The sequence below is a fragment of the Barbatula barbatula genome (assembly GCF_947034865.1).
Source record: "Barbatula barbatula genome assembly, chromosome: 24".
NCBI lineage: Eukaryota > Metazoa > Chordata > Actinopteri > Cypriniformes > Nemacheilidae > Barbatula > Barbatula barbatula.
In genome coordinates, this window is record NC_136787.1 from 1,103,144 (window position 1) to 1,120,498 (window position 17,355).

Below are 17,355 nucleotides of genomic sequence, written 5' to 3' on the forward strand. Positions count from 1 at the left end.
ATAAAATATGTTTTTTCGCTATTCCAGTTTTGCGTATAAATTTAATTTGCATCTTTGAATGGAAACATGGCTGCAGATACTTCATTTTTAGATCTGTTTTTACACTTGACACATAACTCCAATGTTTGATACTGTTTATGTAACCATTTTCATTCTTGCTACCTAATTATTTTGTATCTTCTTTCAAATCATTTTGTGCGCCTCAATGTTAAAAAAAGATAAAAGTGTCTGCTAAAGGAATACATGTAAATGTAATGCATTACAATAAACTTAACAACATGAATAGATGACAGAAAGCAAATCTGCAAATTAAAATTTAATTTCCATTTCATATAGTATTTTTAGATTAAGCAAGGCAGTTGTCTACCAGTTACACCGGATCACATACCAATCTTTGTCTATCACAAAATATAAATAATTTTACAGTTAGTGCTGTTCTCACCAGCAACTGGTATTGTTAACTGATATCAGGGAAACCTGGTGTAAACATAGGATGTTTTAAGATATAAGCATACAGGCCATTTGTCCAGGCAGCAGATTAAAATGAGTATATTGTTTTCAGAATGAATGTTTGTTTTGAAATGCTTAGAATAAGTTGGGTTTGCAGATGGACCAGAAACACTCCCTTTTTACAATATTGCCCTAGATCCATGGATTGAAAAACAAAGGGCCAGTTTGGAAGAATCAACAGCAAAACTTGATCATTTTAAACCACATCACAAAAGATTTCTCAACATATCAAGCATGTGAATATTATTGTTGTGATGTACCAATGTAACGGTGGTCTGGGCTCTTTGTTTATTCACTAAAACCTGTCTAAAATCTGCGTGACTGCTGAACACACAAGAACAACAGATCATTCTCATTCACTTGACATTAATGTTACTTCTTTTCTAATATAAGTCAGATTTGTAGCAACTGAACAATCATTACGGTTAAATAAAAACCTATAAAACGTTTCAAGGTTTGGGTCATTAATATGTAATCCAGGCACACTTCCCTGACCTGGCCAAGGTGTTTGATACAAGAACGGTTTAGCAAAACTGAGGTATTCTGACAGCTCACGGGGACATCGTGTAGTCACAAGAAGTGTAAAAAACAAAGATATTTAACCACCCCTCATGGTCCTGACAAACTATTGTTTTACATTTCTGATTGAGTTTCATGCTAACAAATATGTGCATTGCCCACAGATGGACATTTGAAAGTCAAAGACACAATTTAGGATATCTGCATAGATCATTCGTAGCAGCAGTTTATGGGAACATTTCCGTCGGTGTCCACCGCAGAAAAACCTCTCCACGCCTCTGTCAGATAAAACACAGTGATGGTCAAACCAACCCTATCCTGGAAGAGTTAAAAAGCTTTGCGTTGAATACCACTCATTGATTCGCCTCGAAAAAAGGCAGGAACGGTTCCGGGATTTTGTTTGCTTGTTGCTTTTTCACACCGTGTGTCTTTATCGTAATCTGTCAATATGTGCACCTCATAGAGGTCAACTCAATGATCCCCGTTGCTAATGACGACCACCTCAGTACCAGCTGCGGTAGTTGGGATACGGGGCATCTTCTTTAGTGGGCTGGGAATATGCTGTAGGCGATGGAGAAGAAATATTAGACAAAAACATCTGCGTGTCCATCAGTGGGAATTATTCAATGATGATATAAGGCATACCTCTGATGTAATGCTGGAATGAACCAGACCTGCCTCCAGAGGTCCGTCGTCGTTCAGAGAGCGTCTGGCGTACTGTCTGCGATGTTTCTCGTCCACCCGTGTGAGGTACCAAGTGCCCGGGAACAGGTCATCTACAGAACCCTGAGGGACGTAGTTTGCTGCAAAGACGCGACAAAATCACAATGTAAAAGCGCTCCGATCTCAATCAAATGAAAGAACGACAACATGAAAACGGCCGCATACCTAAATGGTGAGTTTCTTCTCGGATCTTCATGTTGTCGGCGAATAGAGCCGGTGAAATCTTCTTCCTAGAGTCCAGCCTGGCCTTCAGGTCACACAGACTGGATACCATCTTATCTAATGCAGACCCTTAAGAAATAAACACGTACATTAGCTAACAAGCAGTACCACGGTACACCCTCACCGGCCTGTTCAATTTCCCCAATGACACCAACAGTCGGATTTTCAATATGTTTTGCGAGCACACGTACCAGGTGTAGCATCTTGTGTGACTCTGATGGAGTAAAGCGTAGCAGCGAATCCTGAGCCATAAGAAAACACGCCGATTCTCTGACCTGCCAACTGCTGCGGTGTGTGTCTGTAGAGTAGAGAGAAAAAAGGTCATCGCGCTGTGAGCGATTGTGGTCACTTCAACTGGCGTAAGAAAGATGACACGTGAGAAACGCGTGTGACACTCACTGCGCGAGGACCGATGCCAGGCAGCCGTACACTGACGGCGTGTACATGTTGCCATTCTGATTGGATATGAGGAGAGACGCCTTTGTTTTCTGTTCAAACAGCTCTGTGCTGGCCTTCATGAAGGCTTTCTCTACATCTCTGTCGAAATAAGTTTCCTCAATCTTCACATCTCTGAAAAACAAACGAAAGATTTGTTTTCTTCCACCAGAGCAACGAACGTAAATACACTTTGGACATTATTTTGACTTACTAATGGGGGTCAAATCTGAACGATACAAGTGGGACCATCGGCCCATATTTGCGAGAGGAACTGAACATGCGTGTGTGTGTGTGTTAAGCTCATCTGGTGATACCTGAAGGCTTCCAGTCCACTGAACGGGCCGCTCTGTGTGTTTGGATTGGGATGAGACAGAAAATCATTCAGCAACAGACGAGCCAAAGATTTCTGGACCAGTTTGCAGTAAGGCGAGTGAAACAGCATGAAGCCAAAGTCCTCGAGACAAAAACGCGTTTCAAGACCCTCTGAAACACAAGTTAGAGAACCCCTTTAGAAGAACACAGCAGACTTACCCTCACTCATACATAATACAATAAATACATAACAGGGCGCAATACAACAATAATTATATATCAAATAATATAAACTCTATTATCAGCAATTGCAGAAAATAACACGTTGTACTTGACTAACCTCTTTGCCACTGGGCATGAATCTTATTCCTGTAGACAGAATAGCAGCGGTCTAATGCACCCAGATAACACTGAATGGACAGCTTGCCGTCCACCACCGGATACTCGGACACCATATCAGGCTTATAAAAATCATACGCGTGCTGCATGTGTGTCCCACGAAGTCCTGTTTACATAGATTGTTATGATCAGACGACCGCAGATTAAACACAAACAGAAAAAGGTGTTGGACATTCTGTAAGGTCATGAATGCTGCGATGTTACTGTAGCTCACAAACCTCTATCAAACGCCAGGGGGGCGTTGGGTCCCACTAACATGGCCACGGCTCCTGCGCCCCCTGTAGGCCTGGCGCTGCCTGTGGCGTAGACGGCAATATCACCGGCAACGACCAGAGCGTAGCGACCTGCGGCGTGAAAAATATTCAGTCAGCAAACAATCAAAAAATACCAAATCTGGATTTTTAAGGGACCCGTTGAATACTTGACAGACAAATGAGAGAAAAAAAACAACGTACACTAACCCTCTCTCTTCTCTCTTCTCTCAACAGGTAGTGGTCTGGCTTTTGTTGAAACTAGTAACGTTGTATTAGCACCTATTGTATTATCGCTCTTTGTGTAACCTATCGCTTATTGCTCCTTGAACTCTGTGTAAGTCGCTTTGGATAAAAGCGTCTGTAAATGACTAAATGTAATGTGACGTACCGTCCCAGGAGCTGGACTCCACCCAGTTAACGGCGTTGAAGAGAGCGGCGGTCCCGCCGTAGCACGCATTAGTGGTGTCCACTCCCTCCACGTCCGTGTTCCCCGATTCCTCAAACAGCTGCATCAGGACAGTCTTCACAGACTTGGACTTATCGATGATGGTCTCCGTGCCCACCTCCAGTCTTCCCACGCTGTCGTACGACAGGCCGTTTCTCTCCATCAGCTGCTGCACGGCCGTCAGGCACAGAGAGTTAATGTCCTCGCGGTCCGTGCAGAAACCCATCCGGGACTGTCCCAGGCCCACCGTGTATTTGCCGGCTCCGACTCCATCGAACTCCTCCAGCTCCGCTTGGTCCACGTACTGCGAAGGCAGGTACACCTCCAAGGCGACGATTCCCACGTCTTTAGGCCACGTGGCCTCACAACTTGCAGGCAGTGATCCGGGCATCCTCAGTGAACTGAAATCAACATGAGCCATACTTTCAATCTGTGATCATAACATCTCACCATATATCACTGTTCGTCATCCAAATGAAATATTAAAACATTGGTCCCGTCTTCATGCCCGAAAAAGCAGAAAAATGGAATTTGGTTTCATTTCATCAGTATACACAGACTGTTCATATGCAAATGAGTCCCCGCCTCCACTCAATGACCTGATCCACGTGACTTATCTTCTGGCGATTACAGATGAGATTAACACATTTCATTGAGGGTGACCCATCTCATCTTTACTAATAACCAATAAACTGTAGCAGTAGATCTCTGCAATGAGAATGAAATAACGGAGTGGATCGGAATTGAGCAGATAAACGTGAAGCATGACGGGTAAAACCCTCTGATCAGACGAAGCCTGTCACCGGTTAAGCCTGTCACATGACCTTTAACCTACATAGATATGACCGGACAGAGGAGCTCGTCCTGACCCATGTCAAGTCAACAGTGTAATAAACAAACATGCAAAGCAAGCGTTCTCGCAGGGCACCGCAGTATAAAGGGACTCGCCACTAGCTGACGTCAGTCCATGTCATTGCTATAGATCCGCATATAGCGATCGCTCGAGTCTGATTGTTTCGATCAAACCCATTCACGCGTGCTGTGTGAGCCGTGATGGATCCATCGAGTTAACGGAGGAGCGCGTTATCGTGCGTCACTAGCAGACCGCTAACGTCACAGGTGTATAAACGTCACATGTCACGCGAGTATGAAGCTGCTGGACATTTCTCGGCTTACCTTGCGATCATAAAGAGGTCAGTGTGAGCGAAGGGTCAGAGACAGAGAGCTGTGCTGTCCGATACCATAAGGTCAGAGCTCTGACGAGCGCTACAAGAGAACGGACCGCCTTCCGCTTACAGAGCGCTGCGTCAGCTCACACACGTCACGACGCAGTACGCGCGCACGCACTTGACATTGCAGGTAACGGTAGTGGTCCAGTTCACTGCGTGTGCGCGCGCTATTACTAATCGATTCATTTCTGACGTTTTATCAAATATAATTCATATCCGGTTAAATGGATTTTTCATACACGTGGTTTTTAGACTTTAATTCGCTTCTCTTAGAACGCGGGAAATGAGATTGATCAACTCAATTTATTTACATTTACATTTAGTTATTTATTCAAAAAGCGACTTATAAAGATCATTTTACAGAAACATATTTTATATTTACGGCTATAGACAAAAAAAGGTTTAGTCCAACACAAACGCACAGCCGAAACTCACGCTTTTCATTATTTGATCTTTTTGATGTAGTGCACCTAATGGACTTTTGCATATTTGCAAAATAGTTGAAATACCTCATTTACAAAGTATTTCACCGTATTATTGTTAAACAAACATGTAATATGTCACTTACCTATAGCGTGTGAGTCCAATGTCTTACGTGTAATATGAATAAATGACGCGTGCGCTGCCTCTGCGCAGTGTGTTATAGATGTACAGTATTTATAGAGCACAGAAGATCATACCTGCGGTAAGCGTGAGCTCCTGTATCATCTGCGCTCCTCACGCGGCCAATCAGCACACAGCGACACTCCTGACGGTTCCTGTCGTCCCGCCCCTTGAAACGGTCAACCAATGAGCATTGAGGAGGGGCGGGGGACAGGAGGAGGCGCTCATAGTGGTTCAATGGTGTGAGTGAATGACGGCGTATGGGGAGAGAGCCCGATCCAATCAGAGCACACGTCTGAGAGCGGAGCATCCAATCGCAGCACACGTCTGATTTGCTCGCCATTTTCGCGCAGATCGGGAGGGAAGCCTTTGCCGTTTCCATGACAACAAGAGCGCGTTCAACCCATCGCTTCACACACTGTGCGATAGAAACTTGCATTGTTTAACAAGTAATCATGAATAAAGGACGCAGCTTATGCAATAGTTGGCTATAGACCCACGCGAGGTACAGAAACGACGCATTTATGTTTGTCATTTCTGATATTGAGCACATGTTGATGTGACGATGTGGATTTTCCGCTCTCATATACTGTATATTTTTTTTCCTCACATTACAACTCAAAGCTGAATCCTAGACTCGGTTTAAGGTTTGGACACATTGTCGTGGCCTTGAATCATAAGGTTCTATGTGACATTTTGGTCACAATTGAGATATTTACATATTCGTAGCCTCTGACAAATTATTAACATTGTATGATGTTTTTAAGACATTTTCAGAGCACAAAATGGGTTCAGGTGGAATGCAAAAACTTTGAAGCTTATCATTCCAAGGCGACGGATTGTCTGCACACAGTGCTGTTTCTTTCATGGACCGGATCTGGATTCGGTTTGCTCATGGTTTTGCCTTTCGGGTAAGAGTTCACTGAACTGATCACTTTAACTGTCCGTTCCTAAACTATGGTCACTTTCAGGGCATGAAGGCAGGGTAGCCATATAGCTATTTATTCTTTGAACATAACAGATTGTGCGAGGCTCCTTTAAGTTGTAGGTTGACTGATGAAGATCTGGCAGATGGTAATAGTAAACTAAGGTTATGATGAACTCTTTCGTTTCCAAATTCACCGCATGAAACCCATTAAAAATAAGCGAATGACACTTCATGATCACCTTGAAAAACAAACAATTTAATTGTGTTTTACAGAAATATTTGCAAATATCGTTAAATAATTCGATTGAAATGAAATAATAACAATAATTGAATAGCTACTGGGGGACAGACTCCGCCTCTGAAGACGAGTAAACATTTGAATATAAATGTTGAAAAGCTGAACACTGCGTTTGTGCAAGTAACCAATTATGTTTAAACAGCAAGAAGCCGTGCAATGCATTTCAATTCTCTGATAAACCAAACATCTGCAGGTTTAAGGTTTAAGACGAAAGGTTTCCTGATAAGAGCACTTTATCTGAATGTGTCCTGATTTATTTACTCCGAGCAGCACCCGTGTCAACCTCAGTTCCTGAGCTCCAGCCCTTAAGGTTCTATAGTAATCCTGAAGATGTTGATCGGCTGCACAGACGAAACAAAGACCAGGCAACAAGAAAGTCATTTACTATACGTTTTATTTGCTATAAAGACCAAAATAGGTAGATTTCATTATAAAATGCTTCAAATGGGGTAAAAACCTCTTAAAACATTTTGACAAAAGCTACACGAGATTAAAAGATACAGCTTAAGCCAATTCACCTCTCTTTAGCTGAACCCAGAGATTTATTTGCACAGTAAAAGGTGCTAATATAAGTTAGCCCTTAAGCCCTGGAGATCTTTCAGAAAAAAAGAGATAATAAAAGAATATATTTCTATATATATAATCATTTATATATATATATATATGTTGAGAAAGTGAACTTTGGTAGAAGAGATTCTATAGGACACCTGAGGTAGAAAAGACTGGAATAAAACAGCAATAGACGATCTTCACATCCAAAAGTACCAAAAGACAAGAAACAGCATCATTTGACATGAATCCATTCAGCCCAGATCAATAAGCCTGTGAAATAACAAACAAGAGGCGTCCAAAACAAATATACAGCGACCAAAAGCTGATTGAGAAAAAAAGAAGAAAAAAAAAACCCAGATGACTCAAGTAATACTGATTAGATTTACCATTTTAACTGAAACGTTCCAGTATATAAAAAGACAGAGTGCATAACTTTAAAGCTTTCGTAAAGACATAGAAAACGTCAAATAAAACACGCGTTTATGAAGAGGAGCGTGGTTAAAAAAACAGATTTAGCTACCGACATTTATTTACACCTTAACTCTTCAAGCTTGAACTCCACATAAAGTAGAAGGTTTTGCATTAAATACAATTATTTCCAAAAGAATATTTTGTCACATTCGAAAGTCCTCATGATGAAAGCCCTTTTAAATTGACCACTTGATTTCTATTTGTTCCACGTTTGGATTTTTGCTGAATCTAAACCGCTTGAAGAGCTAGAGTTCATTCACCTGCCATTTCTGAACATTAAAGGGCAAAAAATACAAAAGCTAAAATACGATCCCTCCACCAAAATGTTGAACAGCATGTACTTATATACCTGGAAGTAAACTAAACATCTCCAGGTCACCAAACCTTTATAACACGTCCTGACTGGTCCTTAAATGTTGAATCAAAACATTTACAAACAGCCAATGAAGTGAACAGAACAGCACCAAACAGAAAGAAAATATATCAACGTTAATAATAAATCAACATCCAATACGACCAAACGATTCAAAGTGAAAGTTGACATCAGAAAGGATGTTCCAGTGAGACGTGACTTTTCAACGTAGAAATCGACAAAACCAGGTTCCCATGTGAGCTTAAACGGTTAAAACCGGACATTTATACAGGTTTAAAAAGTAAAACATATCATCGTCGCAAGCGTTCACATTCAGCCTTGAGCTAGTTCAACTAACGTGATGCATGACGCGTCGAGTTCAACTCGTTCAGTGTAAGTGGATTTAACAGACGAGCCACCGTAACAAACCAGTCCAACTCTCATTTCACACAAGCTCATCAGCAGGAAAACAGACTGATCTACAGAGACATGGCTCTTGGGCACTCAGGGGTCTGTTTAACTTCATCTGTGAGAGAAAGAGACACATGACAGCAGTACAAGGCACAGGTCAGACTCGACCGTCAGTAGTTTTTGACGTGTGGCTGCTCCAGGTGAGATCTACCAGCTGTGGCGGAAGACGGGGTGCTTCAGCAGGTCTCTGGAGGGCGGCCGGTCGGAGGGCTGCAGCTCGAGGCATCTCAGGGTGACGTCCCGCAGACCTGGAGACACGTGAGGTGGGATACTGGGGGCTGTGGTGGCACTGGCAATCTGAGACCGGAGAGAGATCAGAGAGTTCTTTTGAAAACGATGAGAGATTTCACAAAATTCTAGCCTCACCATTATTCAGACTTTCCACTTCAAACACAACGCCTTGTATCAGTTGTATGCAAAGTCATATAATAAAGTATGAAGTCATGGTTTTTGGCTTCACGTTTAAAGGTTAAATTGTCATTTTGATCCTGCTCACACAGAAAATCATCACAACGCATTCAAATGTTTTTGATTGTCTTCATTGTTTTAGTATTTCTTTTTCCTGACAAAGAACCCTGAACCTTCCTGTTAAGTGCAAACTTGAGCAATGATCAAATGTGTTATTGGGTTTCATAATAAGTGTTTCAATTTATGTCACACTACATTATTTGCTTTTTATACTCAGATTTACCTACGTGATATAAAAATTATATTATAAAACTTTTACTTTTTGGTTTGGAAATATTTTGTGTACAAATGATTGCAAAGTTCCTTAAATCGGTTCCTACAGAGATGATCATTTTTGTTTGAAAGGGGTGCGCAGTAGGGAGCAAAATAGGTTGACTGAAAATGTATAGGCGACCCATCACTGCGTTCGGACCGAATGAAGTACCCCAAGCGTAACGGGAGGGAACACACATTCACACACGCTTACCTTGAATATGAGCGCCAGGTGGTTGGAGTGTTTCTCGGCGTTCCAGGGAGGTTTAGCACAGGACATCTCAATAATAGCACAGCCAACGCTCCAGACATCACAGCTACGACCATACTGCTGCCCTCTCAACACCTGAAACGCACACAACGTTTAACGCTAAAAGAAACGGTAACCACAGTCCAAACACATGTTTCTATGATGCGCTTTGGGTCACAACATTGTCACCACTACAGCTAGAATATCTCACTGTGAAAGACTGGATGGATCCATGGATCTGATGACCTGCATGTGACTGCAAATACACAAACCCGTCACTAGAGAGCGGTCTATACACGCGGTCTGTTTTATACAATTATTTCATCATTGTACCAATATTATTTTCATTTTAAACCATTTTTCTTTGCATACATAAGCAAACTTTGTTCAAACAAACAAAATGAGAAAAAGTCAATACATTTTGATGTTTGACGCCATTGGTTATAAAAGGATTTCTAAACTTCTGGATGTTCCAGTGAGCACTGTTGGGCCACAATTCAGAAGTGGAAAGACCATAATTTCACCATAAACCAACCATGACCAGGTGATTTCTGACAGAGGAGTAAAAAGAATAATCAGAAGAGCGGTCCAAGAGCCAAGGACCACTTGTGGAGAACTTCAGAAAGACGAGGAATTCAAAGAAAACAATGAGTAACACGCTCAACCGCAGTGGCCTGTGTGCACACTCACAACGCAAGACTCCATTGCTGAAGAAAAAACATGTTTAGGCTTAGTTAAAGTTTTGAGGCACAACATTTAGACAAGCCTGTGAAATACTGGGAGAATATATAGTATGGTCAGATGAGAGCGGAACTCTTTGGATGCCATAATACACTGCATGTTTGGAGGTCAAATGCCACTGCACATCACCCCAATAACACCACACCAACAGTGAAGTTTGGAGCTTTATGGGTGGGTCTGTTTTTCAGCAAACGGAACTGGCAAACTTTATATAATTGAACGAAGGATGAATGGACAATGTACAGAGACTTTCTTGATAAAAATCTGCTGCCATCAACCAGAATGATGAAGATGAAAAGAGGGTGGACATTTCAGCAAGACAATGATCCCAAACACACAGCCAAGGAAACTCTCAATAGGTTTCAGAGAAAGAGAATAAAGCTGCTAGAATGGCACAGCCAATTACCTGACTTGAATCCAATAGAAAATCAGAGTTCATAGAAGTGGCCCACGGAACCTTCAAGATTTAAAGACTGTTTGTGTGGAAGAATGGGCCAAAATCACACCCAAGCAATACATGTGACTCATTGTAGTCTTGAAGCTGTCATTACAAACAAACGCTTTCGTACAAAGTATTAAATTAATTTCAGTAAGCGTGTTCAATACTTTTCCCTGGTGTCATTCGATTATATTCCATAAAAAGTAATTTGTGAACTTATTTGTTTTGTTTTCTTTGTATTGGTTATTTGGGAAGATCACGACATCTGGTGAAAACTTCATGTCAACAGCAGCTTGAGAAATATATTTACTGAGAAAAATGGTGACATGTGCAGATTTAGTGTCTCCTACTGATTGTTTATTTTCTATATCTCATTCTATATCTTTTTTTCACATGTAAATAAAACGTGTTATTATGGGAAAATAAAGTACATGTAACGTATTAAAGGGACAGTAAATCCAGCTCACTGCCATTGAGAAAGACACATCCGTTTTATTGAAACATGGACACAAAATGCACCCGACAGCAGCGGTTTGTTTGCATGGGTTCAGTTAATGGAACTAGTTTAAAAGAAGCTACAGAAGTTAGCAGGCTCGGCTCTACTTTAGCCTTCTCTGGTTGGCGAAGAGAAAGAGAGGCGTCTTCAGACAAAAGCAGGCTTGTTGATTGTTGAAGAGGTTTGACTGATGAATGCACTGCTGGAGGAGGCAGAGCCAGCTGAACTCATTCCCAATTAAACAGAGTTTGGCCCACAATGACAACAAGGAATTAAGGGGCCGTTCCATTGTGACCGCCTCAAAGGAACCACAATTTACTTTCATTTCAAGTTACTGAGAGATCTAAATCCACTTTGTCCAGTTATCCTGACCGGCCGCGTAACTCTAAACGCCAAACGGAGAGGTCACAAGACTTGACCAGCACTTTGTTCGAGAACATTCCCATTTTAAGGAGTTAAGAAAGGTTGGGTATCCGCGACGACAGTAAGAAATACAACTTCTATGTATGGTAGCACAAAATGCAACCAGAACGGTTGTGTTCTTTTTAACCTCACCTCAGGAGCCATGAAGGCGATGGTTCCCAGCAGCTGTCCCTGAAACTCGCCCGCACCCGTGCCTTTAGAAGCCAGACGAGCCGCCGCCCCGAAATCGGCGATGCGTAACCTCTGTCCTGTGCTGTCAATCAGCAGATTAGCACCTACGCCAGACAAAAACAGACAACTGTAAGACCGAGGACAAGGCGCCAAGCAGAAACAAACAGCTAACAATAAAACACATTATTCCACCTGAAATGTTACTGCAACCAGATTGATTTGACAGCGATGCATCTTGGGAAAAATGAAGCAGAGAGTCACTGGTCTGTACTCACCCTTGATGTCACGGTGGATGATCTGGTTCTCGTGGAGGTACGCGAGACCTCGCAGCAGCTGGTCTGTGTAGTTGATGATGACGGCCTCTTTAAAGGCACCATACTTATTTAACAGATGAGATACAGAGCCACCTGAGAAACAGAAGGGGATTTATGACACCATGTCAGGAGAGAACTTCAAGAAAGTCTTGTTTTTTGCACTAAAAGAGAACTCGCCTGCCATCCACTCCACAAAAAGGTTGTAGTTGTTCTTCTGGCAGGTTGCGCCGAGCATTCGTATGATGTTCGGGTGGTAAAGGAGACCCATCATTCGAATCTCCTCCCGCAGGGCCTCCACCACCTCCTCCTGCTCTGAAGAGGTGTTCCTAACATACGTCACCTGAGGGTTAAAAAAAGAAAACATCTTTAATATAAATATCATTGTAGTTATACACAGGTGTCACATATTAACGTTAAACCAAGTTGCCATAGCTGTGCTGTATGGGTAATACTATTCATTTGTTTACATGCAATACATTTACACAGGAATCCTCACAGCCTCACTGTCACTGCCTAACACAATGTACTGTACTGTACTGTAACACAATGATTTTTGTTTGTTTCATTATGTTTAGTCGAGAGCATTGCCTTTCTCATACTTACTGAACACTCTTCACCGCAATGAAATGACTTCATAAAACACAACCAAACATTGCTTCCGTTACTAACAAACAAACCAATTCTCATCGATCTGCGTATAAAAGACATGTAATACGTACATCAAAGGTCAATTCTGCATGCATACAATGCACCTATGTTTTCATGCATAACATACGCCAGTTTTAGCGCATATATGAAACAGCAATTTGCCCTATTAAACTTAACCTAACAGATTATTTTTATTATTTCAGTGTTTGCTCTTCATGTACGTTTCAAAATGGCTGCTCTCCACCAACATGCTCTGAAACATTGGCGTATCATATGCACGCATAATTGAACTTTGCCGTACGTATTACACGATATTGCAACAGTGTGTTATCTATACGCAGATCTTGAGCACGGGTAGAACAAACACATGCCATTTGTTATTTATTCCTTCATCAAGGAGGTTCTTGCTGATGTCAAGGAAGTTTAAAAAAGCATTGTTTCAGATGATTTCAGGTTGATGTCTGTGTATATTTTGATAATGAAGGTTACCTGTTTCACAGCCATCAGAGTTCCAGTTCCCACATCCTGAGCCTGATAACATGAAGAGAAGGCACCAAGGCCAATCTGCTGACCCTTCAGCCACTCCAAACCCTCCTTATATGGCTGCTTTGCTTTGGTATGACCAGGAAGAGTCTCTGGTGTCTAGCCAGGACCAGAGCAAAAGGTAAAAAAAGATAAACATGTTTAACCACTCGCTCTTCAAAAATCCAACTGTCATCAGAGGTTTGAACTTACATCCGCCTGAATAATGATCACGTCCTCTCCTTTTTCCACCTGTAACTGCGGGATAACAGGCAGGGCATCCTGTGACTCCGACATCGCCATGACAACAGCCAGAGCCTCCTCCTCCTCCGCTTCCATCTTCTCCTTGCACTTCTTGTTCTGGGTCACATCCTCGCTGTACACGTCATCGTTGGCGTTGACTTGCTCTGTTGACAGCACGGCCACTTCCGACTGGAAGGTGACCCTGCCATCCACGGTGGGCATGGAGGCTTCCAACAGGTCCTCCATGCTGGAATTGAGCTCGGCCGAAGCGTCGAGACCACAGAATTTCTCCTCCACCGGAGTGAAGACGGCATCCTCGCTGGGGATAAAAGCAGATCCTCCGCAGCGGCACGGATCCTCCTGAAGGTCCAGTCTCATGTGGCTCTTTGAGGCGGTACTTAAAGCTTTAGCTCCATCAGATTTCGTAGCGGGTCGAGACGGTTTGGGCCAGTGGATCTGATTCGAGGGCAGGGGTCGAGCTTGGGTAAACTGAGCTGTGGGCATCTTCTCCATGTCCTTAGCACTACACCCAGCTCCTCCCGCTCCCTTCTGCAGAAGTGACTTACGCTGGGTACCCGGAGACTGGGCGAGTTTGCTGGCCATGAAATTATGTGGCAGGGGTTTGGGGCTGTCTGGAGGGTAGGCGGAGGCCGTGGACATCGAGGGAAGGCTGGGAGGTTGACTGGATGACGGCGAATTCAAACATTGACTCCGGGGTCTGTTTCGGGCCTGAACGGGGGGCTTTAGAAATTCAACGGAGCTTGTGACGATGTTCGAGAGTCTCTCAGTCACGTCGTTCACAGAATTCGAACCGGCCTGAGCCGGACACAACACCTTGGCAGGGGTCTGCTGCAGGCCGTGGGTGGGAGAGTTTCTTTCAGTAGTGCACGGGGAGTTATGGGGGGCTGAGGGTTCCAGAAAGGCGTCAGAGTGCAAACTGCTCCCGCTCTGGAGCTCTTCCACACCCGTGTGGATGGCGTCTATGATGTCCATCTCCTCAGCGATGGCCAAGAGACGACGACGCATGCGGGCATAGTGAGTGGAGCTGGTGACGTTGAGCATGTCCAGTAGCTTAACAAAGATATGAGGCACGCGAGTCACCATGCGTGCGGCGCTCAAGAAGATACGGCGGGAAAGCTTGCCCACCATGGAGTGAGAGTTATCGATGGACTGTAGCGCGAAACTGAGAAGAGGCAACAGCTTCTGGTACCTAAAACAGCAAACGTTTCAAATCAAAACCATTAGTGACATTTCAACAGCAAGATGGCTCTTATAACACAATTATGACGGGAACTGGAAGGATTTCTGTACCTCTCCACAACATTTTGGGCCAGGTTGCAATCTCCACCTGACACGATATGAGGGTAGAATTCAGCAGGAAACTCCAGTAAAAGCCTGTCGATCAGACACAGTCGACCCAGCAGCGCCTGCCAGTTGCTGGCTTCCGTTTTAGAGCCCAAGATACAGTTCAGCACATAATCCACTCCACTAATGCCAATAGAGCCTGAGACACATTCAGTCACGTTAAACACTTTGACAGGTCTGTCATCATTCACCCACCCTCATGTGCTTTCTGCTACTGTCATCGCAGAATAAACTCTGACACTGCGACCTCTTGTAACACACTAAAGGAGTTTATGTTAAATATGTCAAAAAAAGGGTAAAAAACTTGATTTATCGCATCCAGAATTAGAGTTTGTGTTTACATAATATTTTCTAAATCTATGTGTGTATGTGTTCAACTGTGCACAGTGCACAGACGTACTGCATACTATATAAACGCAAACTGTTATTCTGGATGTGATTATTCACGATTATTCGCAGAACAGCCCTTGGACAAGAAATATTCTTTTATTAGCTCATTTGTAACAATTGCAGACCTTCCGCTAGAAAGTTTCCTGTCCGGTTTTAAGCCAAGACACAAACGAGATGAACATGCAAATTTGGTTTAATCGTTTCTAAATAAAATCTCATATTTGTTATCATTTTTTGTGTCATGTTAAACTCTATGGGTCATGTTGACTCGCAGTACCCAGTTGATTGCGTTATTAGTCTTGAGCCGTTGATATCAGGAAATATCAGACCTATAATAAGATAATATAACGGTCTCACTTGATTTTGCTTGCGTGCTGTGTACTTAAGCTGTTAATACTGATAACTTCCTATACTACGGGTTAGGGTGGGAACCTAGTATATGTAAAGAAAGTTAAACAGGCGTGTGGTGATAGGAGGGTGAGAAAAAAACATCTTTATGTGAAAATGTGTGGGAGTTGTACCTGCTTTAAGGATTTCTCTGCCCACAGCGAGTTCACCCATCTGACCCTTACACAGCTCCAGTAGAGTGGACACAGACAGCTGACTCGTACGGCTAGAAAACACATTGTGTACATTCAGCAAATACACTATTCACCATTTATATATACACTATATATATATAAATAACTGTCAGGTGACAAGACAAGGAATGTGTAAGGAACTTTTAAACAAAGTTTAACTTCGACATGAGGCAATCTATGTTGGTTACAGTGCATGTCCACTAGGTGGCTGGCGGTACATTCAGTCTGAGTGCTACCTGTTAGCATCGGCACATTTCACCAGGATGGTTTCTACTACGGGCCGCAGTAACTGCTGCAGTCGAGTCCGCTCTGTCATGGAGTGACAGGGGGTGTAGACCAGCATCGCTCTCAGGGTTTTCTGAAACACAGCGCAGACAAAACACATGTGAATGAAGAAGACTAAACATCACCAGCTGCAAGTTTACCCTTCAGAAAGTCACGGCTCCGTACCAGCAGCTTAACATTCTGCTCGAGGAACAAATGTTTATTTAGGCATCACACAACTGTATTATGCGTTCTGATAAAAAGGCACACGACTGAAACCGCAGGGCTGTTTTTTAGGAGCAGACAGACATCGTGCTTATTCTCGTTAGGCCAACCAACATTTCCTTTGAATTCTTATGAACATTGAAAGGTAAAAAAAGATTTGAATATGCAATCTGTTTATCTATGGTGGACATCTGTCATATTTTGGCGCTTCCACAAAGTAACAGATAAATTTCAACATTTCAACAAGAGACATAAACACGCTGTCTCTCTCCTCTGGGTCATTTGAATGTGTGTGTGTGTGTGTATCTCGGGCAGTATTGGGGAGTGGTGACTGACAGAGCATTGCACTGGAGCTCTGCCCAGCGCTGACTGACCCGACACACACACACAGAACCGCCTACACACTCACAACACTAAAGACTTACACATTCACTCCATCTTTTTCAGACGACAAAAAAACACACGGCAACACTAAAACTCCATCTCTTCAGACTTGATATCAGCCAAACTATACACATCTGTCACATTTTTAACTCACAGCAACTGCTTGCTTTCTTATGGCGTGTACGCTCGAATACAGCAGAACTGAGTTGAGCTGGAAAGCCCCGATCAGACAAAACTCTTGTTGTTTTCATAAAGGAGACTCACTGGGAAAGACAACGCCCGAGGGATAGACAGCGTCCCACAAGTCCGAGCAGCATGCTCTATTGTTTTTGTAAACACAGGAGAAATAGGTTAACTCAAAAAGAATAGGTTTCTTTCCGGCCTCGGTCAGAAGATCACAACTGCTCCAGGCTTCCTGCTTAGAAGTGAACTTTTAAACCAGCGGGCGAGGAT

At 42.9% G+C, this 17,355-nt stretch overlaps 2 protein-coding genes across 4 annotated transcripts in view; both read right to left on the minus strand.

Annotated features, from left to right (window-relative positions):
* Positions 1–17: 17 nt before the first annotated feature.
* On the minus strand, positions 18–5,811 carry hmgcs1 (3-hydroxy-3-methylglutaryl-CoA synthase 1 (soluble)). 3 transcript variants are annotated; one of them, XM_079448635.1, is made up of 10 exons: positions 4,999–5,222; positions 3,766–4,223; positions 3,342–3,467; positions 3,065–3,229; positions 2,727–2,895; positions 2,374–2,544; positions 2,166–2,272; positions 1,918–2,043; positions 1,675–1,832; positions 18–1,590 (listed from the first exon to the last, which is right to left on the minus strand). In XM_079448635.1, exons 1-10 carry the CDS (start codon positions 5,007–5,009, stop codon positions 1,501–1,503), a joined length of 1,581 nt encoding a protein of 526 aa, XP_079304761.1. In that variant the 5' UTR covers positions 5,010–5,222; the 3' UTR covers positions 18–1,500. The 3 variants fall into 3 exon arrangements, with proteins under 3 accessions (XP_079304761.1, XP_079304762.1, XP_079304763.1); XM_079448636.1 differs by lacking the exon at positions 4,999–5,222 and adding an exon at positions 5,620–5,772 and having other exon boundaries at positions 211–1,590; XM_079448637.1 differs by lacking the exon at positions 4,999–5,222 and adding an exon at positions 5,732–5,811 and having other exon boundaries at positions 222–1,590.
* Positions 5,812–7,257: 1,446 nt separating this feature from the next.
* Positions 7,258–17,355, minus strand: part of map3k1 (mitogen-activated protein kinase kinase kinase 1, E3 ubiquitin protein ligase) — a gene marked incomplete at its 5' end in the record, with an annotated part of 35,765 nt that continues 25,667 nt past the window's right edge. The window contains 10 exons of the mRNA XM_079448786.1: positions 7,258–9,023; positions 9,661–9,792; positions 11,928–12,070; positions 12,242–12,373; positions 12,458–12,620; positions 13,418–13,570; positions 13,664–14,903; positions 15,005–15,197; positions 15,970–16,061; positions 16,266–16,387. Coding sequence (XP_079304912.1) covers positions 8,874–9,023; positions 9,661–9,792; positions 11,928–12,070; positions 12,242–12,373; positions 12,458–12,620; positions 13,418–13,570; positions 13,664–14,903; positions 15,005–15,197; positions 15,970–16,061; positions 16,266–16,387 — 2,520 coding nt within the window. The 3' untranslated portion in view covers positions 7,258–8,873. The remainder of the gene's footprint in view (positions 9,024–9,660; positions 9,793–11,927; positions 12,071–12,241; positions 12,374–12,457; positions 12,621–13,417; positions 13,571–13,663; positions 14,904–15,004; positions 15,198–15,969; positions 16,062–16,265; positions 16,388–17,355) is intronic.